The 15,955-nt window shown below is 30.8% G+C and overlaps 2 protein-coding genes and 1 pseudogene across 4 annotated transcripts; 2 read left to right on the top strand and 1 right to left on the bottom strand.

Moving 5' to 3' along the window:
- Positions 795-4,321, top strand: LOC109355829 (annotated as a pseudogene).
- Positions 8,087-13,121, top strand: LOC109355826 (probable rhamnogalacturonate lyase B). Of its 3 annotated transcripts, none has more exons than XM_019599061.1 (16): positions 8,087-8,185; positions 8,347-8,398; positions 8,491-8,612; positions 8,726-8,785; positions 8,974-9,093; positions 9,182-9,301; positions 9,521-9,662; positions 10,045-10,227; positions 10,468-10,629; positions 10,748-10,854; positions 11,168-11,258; positions 11,405-11,546; positions 11,686-11,842; positions 12,058-12,174; positions 12,455-12,581; positions 12,683-13,121. In XM_019599061.1, exons 2-16 carry the CDS (start codon positions 8,357-8,359, stop codon positions 12,926-12,928), a joined length of 1,938 nt encoding a protein of 645 aa, XP_019454606.1. In that variant the 5' UTR covers positions 8,087-8,185; positions 8,347-8,356; the 3' UTR covers positions 12,929-13,121. The 3 variants fall into 3 exon arrangements, with proteins under 3 accessions (XP_019454606.1, XP_019454605.1, XP_019454607.1); XM_019599060.1 differs by having other exon boundaries at positions 8,098-8,132; XM_019599062.1 differs by lacking the exon at positions 12,058-12,174 and having other exon boundaries at positions 8,098-8,132.
- On the bottom strand, positions 13,261-14,010 carry LOC109355828. The gene is made up of 2 exons (XM_019599063.1): positions 13,748-14,010; positions 13,261-13,610 (listed from the first exon to the last, which is right to left on the bottom strand). Exons 1-2 carry the CDS (start codon positions 13,892-13,894, stop codon positions 13,485-13,487), a joined length of 273 nt encoding a protein of 90 aa, XP_019454608.1. The 5' UTR covers positions 13,895-14,010; the 3' UTR covers positions 13,261-13,484.

Genomic DNA, 15,955 nt, shown 5'->3' with positions numbered 1-15,955 from the left:
CATTTACATTTAATTATTACTGACTTAAAAAAAATAATAGGTAATATACTAATTTTATATATAAATATTTATATATTATAGATATCAAACTCATTTATTTATTAGAGTAATGATAGTAGTTTTAACTTTTAAGTTTCACTATAAGCTATGATTTTATCTTTAATTAAATGTCAGATTTGACGTTTTAAAATATTCTAACAATATTTAAGCCTTATTTTAATGTTATTAACTAGATTAGGATACTGGATCACTCATTCAATATGCTGGACAATGGTTTAGTTTAAAAAATGGTCAAAAATATCATAATGCATTTATTGTCGAGTTGAAAAGGGAAGATTATGTTTGGCTCAATAAGATATATATATATGTACCAACTCCTCTTCCATTCTTCCCTACCCACTATTTTTTGATAACTTTTTTAACTCTTCCCTACCCACTAACTTTTTTAACTTATGAAATTCCTCTTTACCCATGAATTTTTTTGTACCATCAATGATATTTTTTCACCATTTGGTTAAGAAACTAATTTCGAACCCTTAATCCCAATAAATGTCGTTATCAAAAATTGAACCCTTAATTTATTGATCATCTTAGAGATCAAATAAAATCTTATACCACTATACTGTATGATAGTTTTATGTTATAATTATGATACAAGTAATTTGGTAAAGGAGGCATGAAACATGAGAAAGAAAATGAAACACGTTAACAAAGGGCCCAAGTTGTAACAACTACCAACTTGCCATTATAATTGGCATGCTCCAAATAGTGACCCAACACAGAAAATAAAAAAAATATAAAGTCTTCCTAAACAATTTTCATTTTTCAACCAACACAACTAAACACCTTCTTTTCAATTTCGCACCAATATTACTAATTTCCATTGCTCACTTTTTGAAGATTCACGTTTCTATTGGATCATTTGTGATGGAAGATGTATTGGATCAATCCACTAGCGTATGCACTCACTGGTAAATACATCAATTCCTTATGTTCTTGATTTATGTTCCTCACCTCTTAAGGTTTAGAAGAAGAAAAAAGGGAAATTTTGATTATTTTAATTGATGGGTGGAACAGTGGAAGATTATGCTTGATATTGGGTGTGTGATTTTATTTTATTGTTTTTTATACATTTTTTGTGGTATTTCGGTTATATTGATTCTTGAAGTGGCTGGTTGCATCTGTAATTATAGTTATGTTTTTTTGATGATTCGTTTTTTCTATGATGCTTTCAGTGATCGGGCTATCCCTGCCGCGAATATCGATTTGCATTATGCTCATTGCTCCCGGAACCTTGAAAAATGCAAAGTTTGTGGTGATATGGTTCCCAAAAAACATGCTGATGATCACTATTTAACCACTCATGCACCGGTATGTGAAATTTTGTAGCTTTTACTATTCCCTTTTCAGGGTTTAATGTCGTTTAAGTTGTGACAAACCGATGAAATTCGCTTTGCTTGAAGACAAAGAAACGGTAAAAGATGAAAGATTCTATTTTAAGTAGCTTTTAATCTCCTTCCAAAAAATAGAGATGAGATCTGTGCTTTTTATAGTTTACTATGAAATGGCAAAAATATATCAGCGTGTTTGTGTGCGTGTCTATATTAAATTAAAAGACCTCAAATATACTTCTAGAAGAATGATTGCATTGATGGTGATGATATGAACAGCTCCGCCTTGCGTATCACATCCCAGATAGAGAAGGATTTTGAAAGTGTTGGATAGTGAATGTAAATTTAAATATGACTTCTGTAGGCAGCTTTGGGAAAATAGCAAATGTAGTTTGTTTTTTCCGAGGAGGCACTATTTTCCTGAACTTAACTATGTGTAGAATGGAAGTTTTGATTGTACCATGTATGTTGTATGATTTATGGCTCTGAACGCTTAAGACTATATTATCTTTGAAATTGGTTTGATGTCTAAGTTTAGGGTTTAGGTTCCTTCATAAAATAAAGCTTGTAATGGATGAACCTATCATATCATGGACAGGACGGAAGGAAAAAAGAACTTGTAATGTTAACTCACAGCTCATCAGACATTTTAAGGGTAATACCCCCTTAATTAACAATGAAAGAGTCGGGGAAGCTGTCTGTCTATAATACCTCCTTGATTAACAATGAAAGAGTTGGGGAAGCGGGTTATATGCCCAAAACCGCCTTCATGGGGTGGTCTCCCTACTACTCTGTACCAGTTCTTAAAGTCAGATATAAAATTCACTTTTATTTTATTTTTTTCAAACTGAAGTCTGGATTTGTGCAGGTTTCCTGTTCACTGTGCAGTGAGATGATGGAGCGTGATATTTTGGATATCCATAGAGGTGAAAATTGCCCTCGAAGGATTATCACCTGTGAGTTCTGTGAGTTCCCATTGCCAGCAATTGATCTAGCTGAGCATCAGGTAGAGGCTATGAGGAACTTTTGAATTAGGAAGGTTTCATTAATGTAATTTGAACTCTTAACTAATTTCAGTGTGATCTTTATACTCTCAGGAAGTATGCGGGAACCGGACAGAACTTTGTCACCTGTGTCACAAATATGTTAGACTCCGTGAAAGATACACCCATGAAGTTGGGTGCAGTGGTAACCAAGATCGTCCTGTGGAATCTTCAAGGTAGGAAATGGCGTCATTTATGTGAAAAAAAGCCTCTAAATCATTTTTGTTTTCTCACTTGTAGTCTTTATTTAGTTTATCATAGATCATATCCTTCAGTCTGTCATATTTTTTAATTGGTTCTTATTATAAGCATATCAGCATATTTATGGTTTTTTTATTTATCACTACACATGCATCTTGTGAATTTCTTTTGTTTTAACAGTTACCTATCATTGTGAGGGTTAGGTATAGTTGTGCATCCCAATTATCTTCTATTTATTCCTAATTTTGGGCCTCCCTCTGTAAGTGTTGAGTGCATTGTTGCATTGTTTGGTTGGTACCTGTTTATTGTGGAGTTACTAATTGCACAGCTGTTCCATTTCAAGCTTAACATAAAGTGTTTGATACTTTCTTCATGTCAGAGATATGAATCCTATTTGAGCCTTCACCTATCAATTAAGTGGAATTTGAGCACAATGCAAAATGAGCCTGTGCATTGTCCACGCTTGAAGCCCAAAGGACTCTTGCTGTCTTGCATGATGGGGTGTCCTAAAAGTATTAGGTATAAAACCAATATTGGGCCTCCCACCTAACAGCTTTAGTTTTTAGGCAAGTTTGTCATTGACACTTGAACAACAAAGTGAACCTCCTAAGGTTGATTCTTTCTTTAGGGATGTGTTAAAGAGTGCCTTGAGGGAATTGTTTAAAGAATACAAAAGAAGGAAATTTGTCTTGGAAAACTAAATCTAGCACTTCCCGAAATATGAAAACATGATTTTTCAAGGCAAAGTTTCTATTATCTTTTCCTTAAACAATGCCCTTGGGCACTTGTTAACATTTCCTTTTTTTATGTTTAAGAGGGTGAGCTTGGCACAAAGGCTGTTGCTTCGGGGCAACATAGATGGTATTATGAGAATCTGAGCTTATGGATGCATAAAATAGTAATTTGATACTCTTGATGATCATAGACATGCAACCCAAAGTGGTGAATAAGGAATTATCATCTTCATAATATTTTATTTCTAACATAATTTTACAATGTGTGAGTACATGTAACTAACATTTTGAAATTGATTTCAATTGAGTCAGTCAAGTAACCGAATCAAGAAATGCTTGTTATGTAATTGACTTTCTATGTTAAATTATGATGTCTCCTTGTTAGCATCATATCACAGATGTAATAATTTATATCTGTCCTTTTTCATGTTTCACAAGATGATTCTTGTCTCTTCCTTTTGATATCTTTTACTTCTATTTTGTCTGAAGGAATGTGAGGGAAGCTGAAAGAGAGGAAGATGCTCGGAGAAGGCATCCGAATGACATCTCAACAAGACGTCTTCTTTTCACAATAGCAATCACTGGTTTTGCTGTTATACTGGGATCTTTCTTTTTTACAAAGGAAAGCAGAGCCCAGTGATGTGCATTAGCAACAGAGAGGAAAACATGTTAGGGTACTGTAAATCTGCTTTATCCTTATACTCCATTTGCCTTGCAACAAAAGTCGTTTCAGATATACTTTCGCTAGTGTATCAAAACACATCGAATTTTCATCATATATAACATATATTGCTAGTACTGCATTTGATGGAGAGAATTCTCAAGCACCAGGATATATTTTGAGCCTTTTCTGATGAGATTGCAACTTGTTAATCTTGCAGTTTTACATATGATGGAACAACTTCTTTCCCTTTACATTAATTCAATATCTACCAGTTGCCAATTACTGCCTGAGTTTAATCCATTATATTATATAGTCTGAAGTTTAATTTGCATAATCTTTGAATTTTGCATAGATTATTTATGTTTCTTTTTATTTTTTCTGATCTGGTATATATCAATAGTTGAAAAATCACTAGTGATCTACAGATTCGTTTTGAAGGCAAAGAAAATTATAAAACTTCCCGAATTTTCTTCAGATTCTTCCTTTCCTGTTTGTTTGTTGACAAAGTGAAATTTTTCCTTTCAATAGCATCTTTTCATTTCTTTTTGTTCTCATAGAAATGACAGCAAATAGAACAAAGTGGTCACAAGTGGGGTATCTATGAGATTTGAAGATCAAGTAAAATATTTCACACGTTAGCCCATGACCAAACAGTTAAGGATTCAATTCGTGTGAGTGACACTTATTGGGAGGGACAATCACATACACGAAGGGTATTAATTCCTTATTTAGAGGGTGAAGGGGATGAAGGGATTGGATACCCCTGGTATACAAAAAAAGAAAGAGAGAGAGGGTCAAACAGTCTCAATAGAAAGTCTTAAACTTGCATGCTGTTGTTTCTGATATCACATGGATACTCATCATTTTTAATGATTCTTTGACAACTCATCTAAATACTATATAAAATCCCTACCCAACTAAAAGAATTTTGACACAAGATTTGTTAAAGATATAAGGGATAATGTTAGATGAACCAGAGGATTAAGTACCACTTGACAATGACAAATAAATTTGTTTCATGAACCCTTTCAAAATGAATCAGCATGACTTCTAAGTCAGTCAACCTCTCAAAGATATAAGGGAGCATAATTGATTAGTCGGAAAAATACTAAATGGTTATATTTTTAATTTAAATGTATTTTCTTTAATCAATTGCAACATATATTATGAGACAGAAGATATATTCTCCATTGTAACAATACCCTATCTCTTTTGTCCAGCTCTTGTTTTCCATTTAAATCTGTCTCTTATCTTCACTCACTTTTGCTCTAACTTAAAGTACAACATCTACTTTCTAACTTCTAAGTATGAAAAAGAAAGAGAGCTTCAAGTTATAAAACAAAAAACAAGGAAATCTTTTTGCTATAATGTGATCAAAATTCAAACTAATGCAAGAAAATTTTGATATTTTGTTTCAAAGATGTCACAATTAAGAAAATTGTGATTCTCTTGGTCCATGCAAAGGGGTTTTGTTTACTTAAGTATGTGGTCATGTGGTCCAATTAACATTTATGTGTATAAAAAACTATTTTTGGATGGCCATTTCTATTTAGGTCCGAGAACATATTTGAAAAGATTACTAGTACAATTTATTTTCTGTACGCCTCGTCTCTCATCTTTCACAATTGAAAAGAGATAATGGAAATGATAAGACTTCATTCTCATCCTAAAAATTGGAGTTATTTTTATGTACAAAAAAGTAGAAAACTTTTTTTATACTTAATTTAGATAATTTTAATCTCTGTATCCAATTTTGGAGGTTTGGGAGTCGATTATTAATTGGGAGAGATATTAGCACTTATCTATCTATACTAAGATGATATTGTTATTGATAGTATGGATCTACAAAAAAATTATTATAAGATGAACAATAAGTTAGAGAGAATTATCAAGTACCGAGATATATTTTGAGCCCTTCTTTCCTTTTATATTAATTCAACACTCCATTTGCATATATGTGCTAAAGGGGAAAAATATGATATTGTTCACATTTGTTCTTACAATCTTTGCATGTTTTTTAAGGTTAAAAAGATAGTCTAACATTTATTATTATCCATATGTTCACTTTAAGAGAGTAAAGTAACAATCATATGTCAACTATGATATCTCAACTTGAAAAAGGTGAAAGATAAGATCTTAATTGTTACCGTTATTTAAATTCTTGTTACATTTAAATATTAATAATAAAATAATAAATAATTAAATATTTTCCAAATGGTAAAGATATTAATTCTATTTCTGAATCACTATTTATTATTAAAAAATATATTAATAAAACTATAACAATGAGACAAAAATGCTACATTTTATTAATTATTTATAATAAAACTATTTTACATCAACAAAATTGTTAGTTATTATTTTATAGGTAAATCTAATTATTATCATTTAATTATTATTATTATAAAAAATAAAAAAATAATAAAAAATGCTTAAATTCATACTTGACGGGACAAATAAAAAAATCGTTAGAGATTTTGTGCACATAGACTAAGGCTTCAGGACAACATAAATGATGTTAGACTAATGATAAATCAATGATATAGAAAATAATGAGAGATGTGTGGTGTACTTTTTATTTTGTTTTAGGTGTGTCTGAAATGTAAAACCCTTTAATTCATAATTTACTACACAAACCACCCCTCACTTTTCTACACCTACACAAACCTCCCCTATTTTTTAATTTTCATTACATTGACCACCCCTGCATAAGAAATAAATGTAATCTTTTAAACAAAAATGTGATAAATGCATTTAAGTTAAACAAAACATATATATTGTGTAGACAAATCATGATATATTGTGTAGACAAGTCTAAATAATATACAAATCAATGTATCTTTATTATTTTTTGTTACAAAATGCATCAACAATTCTAAAGAAATATTGTTTGAATCGCTCTTATAATATAGTGTAACGAACCAAAAATAATAAAGAAATATTGACTCATATATTATTTGGACGTGTCTCCACAATATATGATGTTTTGTTTAACTTAATTGCGTTTATCACATTTTTTGATTAAAAGATTAGACTTATTTTCTTATGCAGGAGTGGTCAATGTAATGAAAGTTAAAAAATAGGGAAAGTTTGTGTAGGTATAGAAAAGTGAGAGATGATTTATGTAATTTGACTAAAACTCAGGGGGTGTGAGTGTAATTTACTCTTATTTTTATATTCACCGTTATTTTCCTTGTGCAATTGTAAAGTCATTCCATATTCATTTTCCAATGACCATTATTTTGATTTAGTTTTAGTTTTAAATCATAAGAAAATAAGTTTTTTTATTTTAAAAGAAGATAGTACTAATAATTAATAGAGAATAATGTATCTCCTCATATAAGGAGATAACTTATCTCCTCTAACCATTAAAAATATGACATGTGTGCTATTTTGTTTATTTTTAAAAATATTTTCATAGAAAATGATGAATCATGATTTCACTGGCAGGAGGAGATAACTTATCTCCTTATACAATGAGATACTCCATTCCCTAATTAATAACGTATGTAGCCTTAAAAATATGAATTCTCTTATTTGCCCCTCACAAATCAAAATTTAAAAGCCAACACCATTCATCTCGTTTCAGTTTATTTAATTTTTTGTATATTCACCGGACAAAATTGAGTACACTATACAAAGAAAATCAACTCTATTTTGAAATTTTCTGCCACCAAACATATATTTTGTGATGGACTTAACAAATGACATATACCATCTACTAAGTCACAAAGTATAGATCATTATATATATTCTAGAGTGAGAATCCATTGAATTTATTCAAACCATTGAATTTATCTAGAATGGATAACTAAGATGAGGAATAAATTTAAAAAAGTTACTCTTGGAATAAGTGTATTATCTCATATATTCTAATGCTTCAATTTTGTGTTTGCACCCACATTCATAAACGTACACGGCTACAGTAGCGAGTGAGTAAAGAATTGAATAATAAAAAAATATGCTTTGCCTTTTAGTTAAAGAAAACCATATCACAAGTCTTATTGAGATTCAAGACCTTATATTATAAATAAAATAAATTGTACCAAAGTATATTCGAATACTAGACATAGCTATTGATGCAACTGAGATTTTTAATGTACACCAATGTTTTGTGATGTGTAATTAATTATAACAACCTTTTATCTTAATGTATGGTGATTCATAGTCCATACCTTATTGTCTTCATGATATGTAGTAGAAATGTGATATAACACCTTACTTGTTCTATTTTCCAATCTGCTATATTATTTTGTATCAGAAAAAATAACCATTGTTGTTGAATATAATCTCACATTTTTCTGCTGTTTTAGATCCTTCAATATGTCATCTCGACCAGTGCAGTTGTGGATAAAGGGCAATCATGTAAGACAGTTTTCGTCAGTTTAGTACTCTCATAGGTGTATTTCATGACTGTCAAGTTTTCCAACTTTGAGAGTTTGTTCTTCGAATTGCAGGTGGTCATGGACAATGGGATACTGCAAGTGTACTTATCGAATCCGGGTGGATTTGTCACTAGAATACAATATAATGGCATTGATAATATACTAGAAGATCTTAATGAAGATTTTAATAGAGGGTAGGTGCATACTAATCTTTTATATTTGGTGATTTCAATTATTTTTCTTTCATATTCATCTAACCATTCCTCATATATATATGTTTTTGTTTACTTCAAATAATGAATTCAAGATATTGGGACATTGTTTGGAGTGAATCAGGAAGTACAGGAACAACTGGAACATTTGAGAGGTATGTGATAATTGCTTCACATAGTTAAGTTCATTTTTTTCATAACTTAGGCTAAGCCTTACTAAAGATTCTAATGTTTTCCTATACTAAATGTTACAACAATGTCTAATATAAACCAAAGCATGAAAATTGTTGCTGCAATTGTTGTTTTATTATGTACCATTATCATTAATTGGCTACATATGCAGAATTGTAGGAACAAACTTTAAGGTTATAGTGGAAAATGAGGAACAAGTTGAAATATCATTTACAAGAATGTGGGATCCATCTCTGAAGGGAAAGCTTTCAGCTGTAAATATTGACAAAAGGTATATTACATAAACTGCTTAATAAGATTAGTTAAGTTGAAAAAGAAAAAGGATCATATTTAAGTACTTTTCAACAATTTTTGTGCAGGTATGTGATGCTCCGAAATTCCTCAGGCTTCTACTCTTATGGCATCTTTGAACACCTTAAGGAGTGGCCTGCTTTCAACATACCTCAGATTCGGATTGTTTTTAAGCTTCGAAAAGACAAGTATGGATGCCTCCCTACCTTCTCTTACAATGAGTTTATGTTTAGATTAGCTTATTTCGTGTTCGAAACAGCTTATAATGAAAAACTTTATTACAAAACTTTTGAAGAATAAGTGATGATTGCAAGAGAAGTAATTTTCCTCAAACATGTACTAAAGCTTCTATTGGAAAGATATTGTTTGCTCTCACTTCATTGACTTTGGTTATATACTATATGCAGGTTTCATTATATGGCAGTGGCAGATGATAGACAAAGATTCATGCCTCTCCCAGATGATAGATTACCTAGAAGAGGTGAAGAACTAGTTCCTCCAGAAGCAGTTTTGCTTGTTAATCCTGTGGAGCCAGAGTTCAAAGGAGAGGTACTTTTAAAAGTTAAAGTAGATATACTAACTTGAGTTGCATGTTAATTTTATGAGATGGGTTTTTTAATGAGATTGCACAAGTTTATAAGTAAATTTAACTATAAAGACAAACTTGTAAAATTGTGTAATGTATCATGAGTAATTTATGCAACATTGTTTGAACCAAACATGATTGCTTGTTAATTTATGCAACATTAACAACAACGCACTTTCTCTGTCTTTTCACTAGAAAATTGTAGTAGTAATATTAAATTCTTTAATATGCACATATCAATTTTCCTTACTCTATTATATTATTCATCTTATATGGTCTTTAAAAAGTATAGATTCATATAGGATATTATCTATTATTAATGAAATTTGTTATTGACTAATGAAGGTGGATGATAAGTACCAATACTCAAGTGAGAACAAAGATATTAAGGTCCATGGTTGGATAAGTTCTGAATCTGAAATTGATCCACCAATGGGTTTTTGGGTAATCATACCCACCAATGAATTTCTTACAGGTGGTCCTGTTAAACAAAACCTTACCTCCCATGTTGGCCCTATCAGCCTTGCAGTAAGTATTATTGGACATGTTCCTACTTGCTTAAAGATGACTCCTAACTATTAACGTCAACGTTAATATCTATGCGCTGTCAGTGTAAAGATTTATACACAGTCAGTCTGTCATTTATTTGTATTACGTTTTTGAATGGTGATGCAACTGACGGTGTATAAAACTCGTACACTGTCAGGACATACATTTTTTTCGCTTAAAGTTATTGCATGTTGATAAGCTTAAAAATACTTGTGTTAGATGTTCCTTAGTGCTCATTATGCTGGAGAGGATATTGTTCTTAAACTCAAACCAAATGAACCATGGAAGAAAGTTTTGGGACCAACATTTTTCTATCTTAATAACAACACTTTGTTGGATTCTGAAGACCCATTGGAGCTATGGGAGGATGCTAAACTTCAGGTTTCAATATCAAATTAACCTTATGTTATTGCAAACTTTAGTCTCATTAAGGAAAATAACATAACAAAACATAAACACTAATTAAGTACTAACTAAGATCATTAAAATTGGCCTCTAGATGACTGAGGAAGTTCAAAATTGGCCCTATGATTTTCCAGCTTCAGAGGATTTTCAGAAGTCTAGCCAAAGAGGCAGTGTCTCTGGCACATTACTGGTTCGAGACAGGTAACAAAAAACTACCAATACATCATTGCTATTAATACAACAAAATGTTTACAGTTTTTATCCTAGTTAACAATGTACCATTTAATATCTATGCACTGTCACGGTAAAAATTTATACACAGTCGATACATTATCTGTCATTCATTTGTATTACTTTTTTGGAAGAGTCAATAATGATTAAACATGAATAGTGGATGATACAATGACAGTATATAAAACTCATATTGTTAGTTTATACATTTTTTTCTCTCATTCCATATATGAATGCCAAAGTAAAACTCAGTTTCTGAGGCTTTCAGAATGAAAATTTTCAGGTGCCTAAGTAATGATGACATATTTGCACAAGGAGCATATATAGGACTGGCACCACCAGGAGATGCTGGGTCCTGGCAAAGAGAAAGCAAGGTTTAAACTATAGAAACATATATTTGTTAAACAAATCAAAATTTTAGCTCTATACTTCTATATGGTCTTAGCCAAGTAATCAAATACTTCAGATGTACATGTATTAATTGGGTATAAATTTTGACTTCAATGACATTTCTGTTCAGGGTTATCAATTCTGGACTCGAGCAAACGATGAAGGAAACTTCGCAATCGATAATATACGCAGCGGGGATTACAATCTCTATGCCTGGGTTCCAGGTTTCATTGGAGAGTTTTGGAACAATGTTGTAATCACCATAACCCCAGGTTCTTCTATTTATAATTTTCCAGGGTCATAGGTTGTGGATACAAAAATGGCTTTGATTTAGTGATAGTACATTACCTTGTCTTAATTTCACTCTATGTTTGTATATAACTTGTACTATAAGGACAATGCAATATGCAGGTTGTGAAATAAATGTTGGTGACATAGTTTTTGAGCCCCCAAGAGATGGTCCAACATTATGGGAGATAGGCATTCCTGATCGCTCTGCTACTGAGTTTTATGTTCCAGATCCTAATCCGAAGTATATAAACAAGCTTTATGTCAACCATCCAGACAAGTTAGTCCCTCTTTAAATAAGTTAAAAACATTAAAGGTACGTTTGCGAGTTGGATGACTCTAAAAGAAGTGAAAGAAACTGAGAGTCATGAAGTACATTTTTGAGATGATTCTGAAGCCTTCTTTTTCGTTTATTTCCCCTCCAAAACCTAACTCACAAACACACTTCCGATATAAAGCATCATCTAATTCATAAGTTGTGTTGACCTCTGACAGGTTTAGGCAATTTGGTTTGTGGGAAAGATATGCAGAGTTGTACCCACATGAAGATTTGATTTATGTAGATGGTGTCAGTGACTATACAAAAGATTGGTTCTTTGCACATGTCACCAGGTATACCAACATTAGTAGCCTTTAGTTAATGTCACAAAAACATGGAATATAATACATGTTTTTTATATATATTTGTTGCATTATAAGGATAAAAACGACCAGATATGAAGTTAAAAAAGTGAGACATTTTGATTTCATGTGTATGCCTAAAGAGAATAGAAACATCATTGTTTTATGTTTCATTTTGTTTAGTCCAGCATCAAATGCTAGAGTTGCTTTCTTTAGAAGCACATAAAAACATGATTCATGAAAGATGAAATTATTGCATGAAAAAATACAGGAAGAATGATGATGGTAGCTACAAAGGAACCACATGGCAAATTAAGTTCAACCTTGATGAAGTGAATACAAGTGTAATCTATAAATTGAGGTTGGCTCTTGCAAGTGCCAATGTCTCTGAATTACAGGTTTGGAACCACACCAAAAAAATTAAATTTTTGTTGATCCTTTTTCACTTCATACCCCATTGCCTAATAAAATGAAGTTTCTTGTTTTGCAATTTATGAAGGTTAGAGTAAATGATCAAAAACAAGATCCTCCACTATTTACTACAGGGGTGATTGGAAAGGACAATGCAATAGCTAGACATGGAATTCATGGACTCTACTGGTTATTCAGCATTGATGTACCAGGTCTTCTACTAAAGGAAATGGATAATACTATATATCTAACACAAACTATAGCTACTGAACCTTTGGCCCTATTCCATGGAGTAATGTATGATTATATTCGTTTAGAAGCCCCCAAATCTTAACTTTCCATAAAGAATATATTAAATTAATTTGTTCAACATGAACCTGATCTTACCTTACTTCATACAATTATTATCTTTTTTGGTTCTCTTCTATGTTCTGTATCTCTTGTTCTGTATTGTATTTTCTTTACCAGGGCTAAAAAGTAAAGACCCTGGTGCTATGTATTGTATTTTAAATGTGAACTTCTCTATTGGGTCTTGGTGTATTTCATATTGTAGTTATGACACAATGTTTCATTTTGGGTGCTACAACAATGTTCCATTCATGCTAGTAAGAGACTAAACTAATCTATCTATAGGCAAAAATAAACAAAAAGTTAAACACAATAAGATTATCCAACTAAGTCACATTGATTGACACATTAACTATTTATATAAATAGCTTAAAAAACTATTTATATAAATATTTGATGTTTATAAAAACAAAAAAAAAACAAATAGGAATTGGGTCCAATGAAAGACATCAATGTTTCCCTCATGCACCAGTAATAAAAGAAAAAAAGAACACTTGCAAAAAAGTTGCAGCAACTAGAAGTTTGAATGGAAAAGTGAAGAGTTAAGCAGATTTATTGAGCTTGTTCTTAATATCTTCAGCAGCATCAGCAGCCTCAACCTGCATCTTAGTAGCTTCAAGTTCAGCTGCACTTGCTTCCTGCTCATTTCTTGAAGTAATAGTCTTTACCTGCTTTTCCAAACAAAACAATTAACACAGCAAGTACAATCAAACAGGGTCATTTCAACTTGGTAAATAGGAACAGTGAAATCATTAGCATTACTATTACACCAAAAAATGGAAAAGGGCTTGTTTGGATTTCCAACCTGACCCACAAAAAAGGCTTTTACATATCTAAAGTTTTCCTGTAAAGATGCTGCAAAAGATAAGCAACACTTTCTCATACGTGACACCAATGAGACCTTCTTGTGATTTGACAAAGGGCTTGAGCTTGAAGAACCTATCTCCTCCATTACTATCTGCTATACTATTAACTGTAGAAAATAATCTGCTATGATGTTTAGCTTTTCTGAGTTTGAAGAGACAAAAATACATCAAGTATAAGTTTACAAACTTTAGATATACACAACCAAAAACATAGTAGATCCTTGTCAGGGTCTAACACGTTTCTAGTAGACTATGGTTTATTTCTTTATGTGGCAACTATATATCCTATCCACGTGCCAATTACTCTTCTGGTCACGCTCTAGTGTTTGATTATTATCTTTGGTGGAACTATCAGAAGAAAAAAAAATGAATGCAAGTTTACGAGTTTTATACACTATATCATTCGTCGTTCATTTATTATGAATTCTTCAAAAAATAATACTAATACAAATGAATAATAAATATTAATGATATATAAATCTTTACACGGTGCAAAGTCGAAGTTAAAACATGACCTTCTGTATCATTAACCGGTTGGGGTTGGTTTTAGTAATAAGCAATTAGATTTCTAAATGATTATTTCTTATTCTGCTTGCATTGATTGGATTTGGCAGAAAATATCATCTACTACAAGTCTATAACCTTGTTAATTATAACACAAAACAAAAACTACAAACTTTGTTATAAGATTCTTATTCCGGATAATCAAAAACAACATTATTTACCACCACTCTACCCCATAACCTCTATCATAAATCATCGTTATTATCAACCTAGCATCTACCATTACTCACTATTGTTTTTAGTTACAAACAAAACCAAAATATCACCAACATTCTCATAGGTTATTACCAACATGTAAAACCACAATCATTTGTCCCTAACCAGCAGCGGATCTTGAACTATAGTTTAGGAGGGGCAATAATATTTGATTGTAATTTATAATTAAGATTAATTGAATAACAAAAATATAAAGAAGAATAGATAATTGTTTTAATGTTTCAAAATAGCATGTTAATTCTAAATAATAATAATTAAAAATTAAAAACATTAAAGAAAAAAATGTAACATTCATTTAAAGTGTTGCTCTTAGTTAAAGACTTCAATTTATCGATGATTAAATTAAGAGTAAATTTTTTGGATATTTACATTTGAATATAAATCATCATGTTGTATACAAGAAATTCATCTTCTATTTTACTATATAAGTTTATTTGGTTGTGTTCGTTACTGAAAATGATATTTTTATAGTAGTTAAACCGAAATAGTTAAAATAAAACAAATAACTTAATCAAGCAAATTATACGCATTCACTTTTACTGTATCATCAAAGTTGCAATTAATTCAGAGATGATTGTTAGTTTTTCAAACATGAATTACTAACAACATCAATAATAAAACGTTGAAATTGAAATCTCAAATAAATATTTTTTTACTCGCATTAAAGTCCAAAGGTATAATTTTGCATAAAAATATATATATTATAAATATTAAATTGTTTTTAAAAATACAAAGAATATTAGGACTTTGTTGTAAAAGTTTGACAAAGATAATTTGTGATTTTATAATTTTTTCTTAACTACAAAATCATTATAAACTCAAATGAAGTAAATATTATAAACAATATATATATTTACATATGTAAAAAACTTTATCTATATCTATAATTTTTAGAAGGAATGTACAATTTATATAAAGTAAAAATATATATTAAAGTAGGTATAAAAAATTTTAAAAAATTGGAAAAAAAATTCAGGGGGCAACTGTCCCACCTGTCCTAAAGAAACTCCGCCAGTGTCCCCAACCATCATAAGTATTGGATCCATCACTATTACTCACAATTAATCTAAAACTTGAAATCACACCTCCTTATTAAAAAAAGGAAAAAATATATAAAACCTCATAAACTTTAAGGCTTTTGTAAATAGGTATAATGAACTATTTTTTCTTCCTACTTATCCCTTAAATTTAATCATTTAGTGAAATTGATCATTGTATAAATATATTTAAATTACTCTTATATAATAAGGAAATTGACGCAATTAGATTCACAATATTAGGAATACAATAATACATGTAAATCGACGTTGATAAAAAGCCATTAAAATGCAAAATTGATTCAGAAGAATAAAATAAGTAAATTATAG

The sequence above is a fragment of the Lupinus angustifolius genome, chromosome LG09, assembly GCF_001865875.1.
Source record: "Lupinus angustifolius cultivar Tanjil chromosome LG09, LupAngTanjil_v1.0, whole genome shotgun sequence".
Taxonomy (NCBI): Eukaryota; Viridiplantae; Streptophyta; class Magnoliopsida; order Fabales; family Fabaceae; genus Lupinus; species Lupinus angustifolius.
Note: the sequence above shows the minus strand (reverse complement) of the source record. Positions and strands in the feature narration are given on the sequence as shown.

Bases quoted from the DNA above. Each gene is read 5' to 3' on its own strand.
- LOC109355826 (XM_019599060.1), top strand. From the start codon at position 8,113: ATGCAACTGAGATTTTTAAT. The intron at 8,613-8,725 runs GTAGGTGCATAC...AATGAATTCAAG, and splicing joins AATGAAGATTTTAATAGAGG to ATATTGGGACATTGTTTGGA. The intron at 11,259-11,404 runs GTTTAAACTATA...ATTTCTGTTCAG, and splicing joins CCTGGCAAAGAGAAAGCAAG to GGTTATCAATTCTGGACTCG.
- LOC109355828 (XM_019599063.1), bottom strand. From the start codon at position 13,894: ATGGAGGAGATAGGTTCTTCAAGCTCAAGCCCTTTGTCAAATCACAAG. The intron at 13,611-13,747 runs GTTGGAAATCCA...TTGGAAAAGCAG, and splicing joins AAGCCTTTTTTGTGGGTCAG to GTAAAGACTATTACTTCAAG.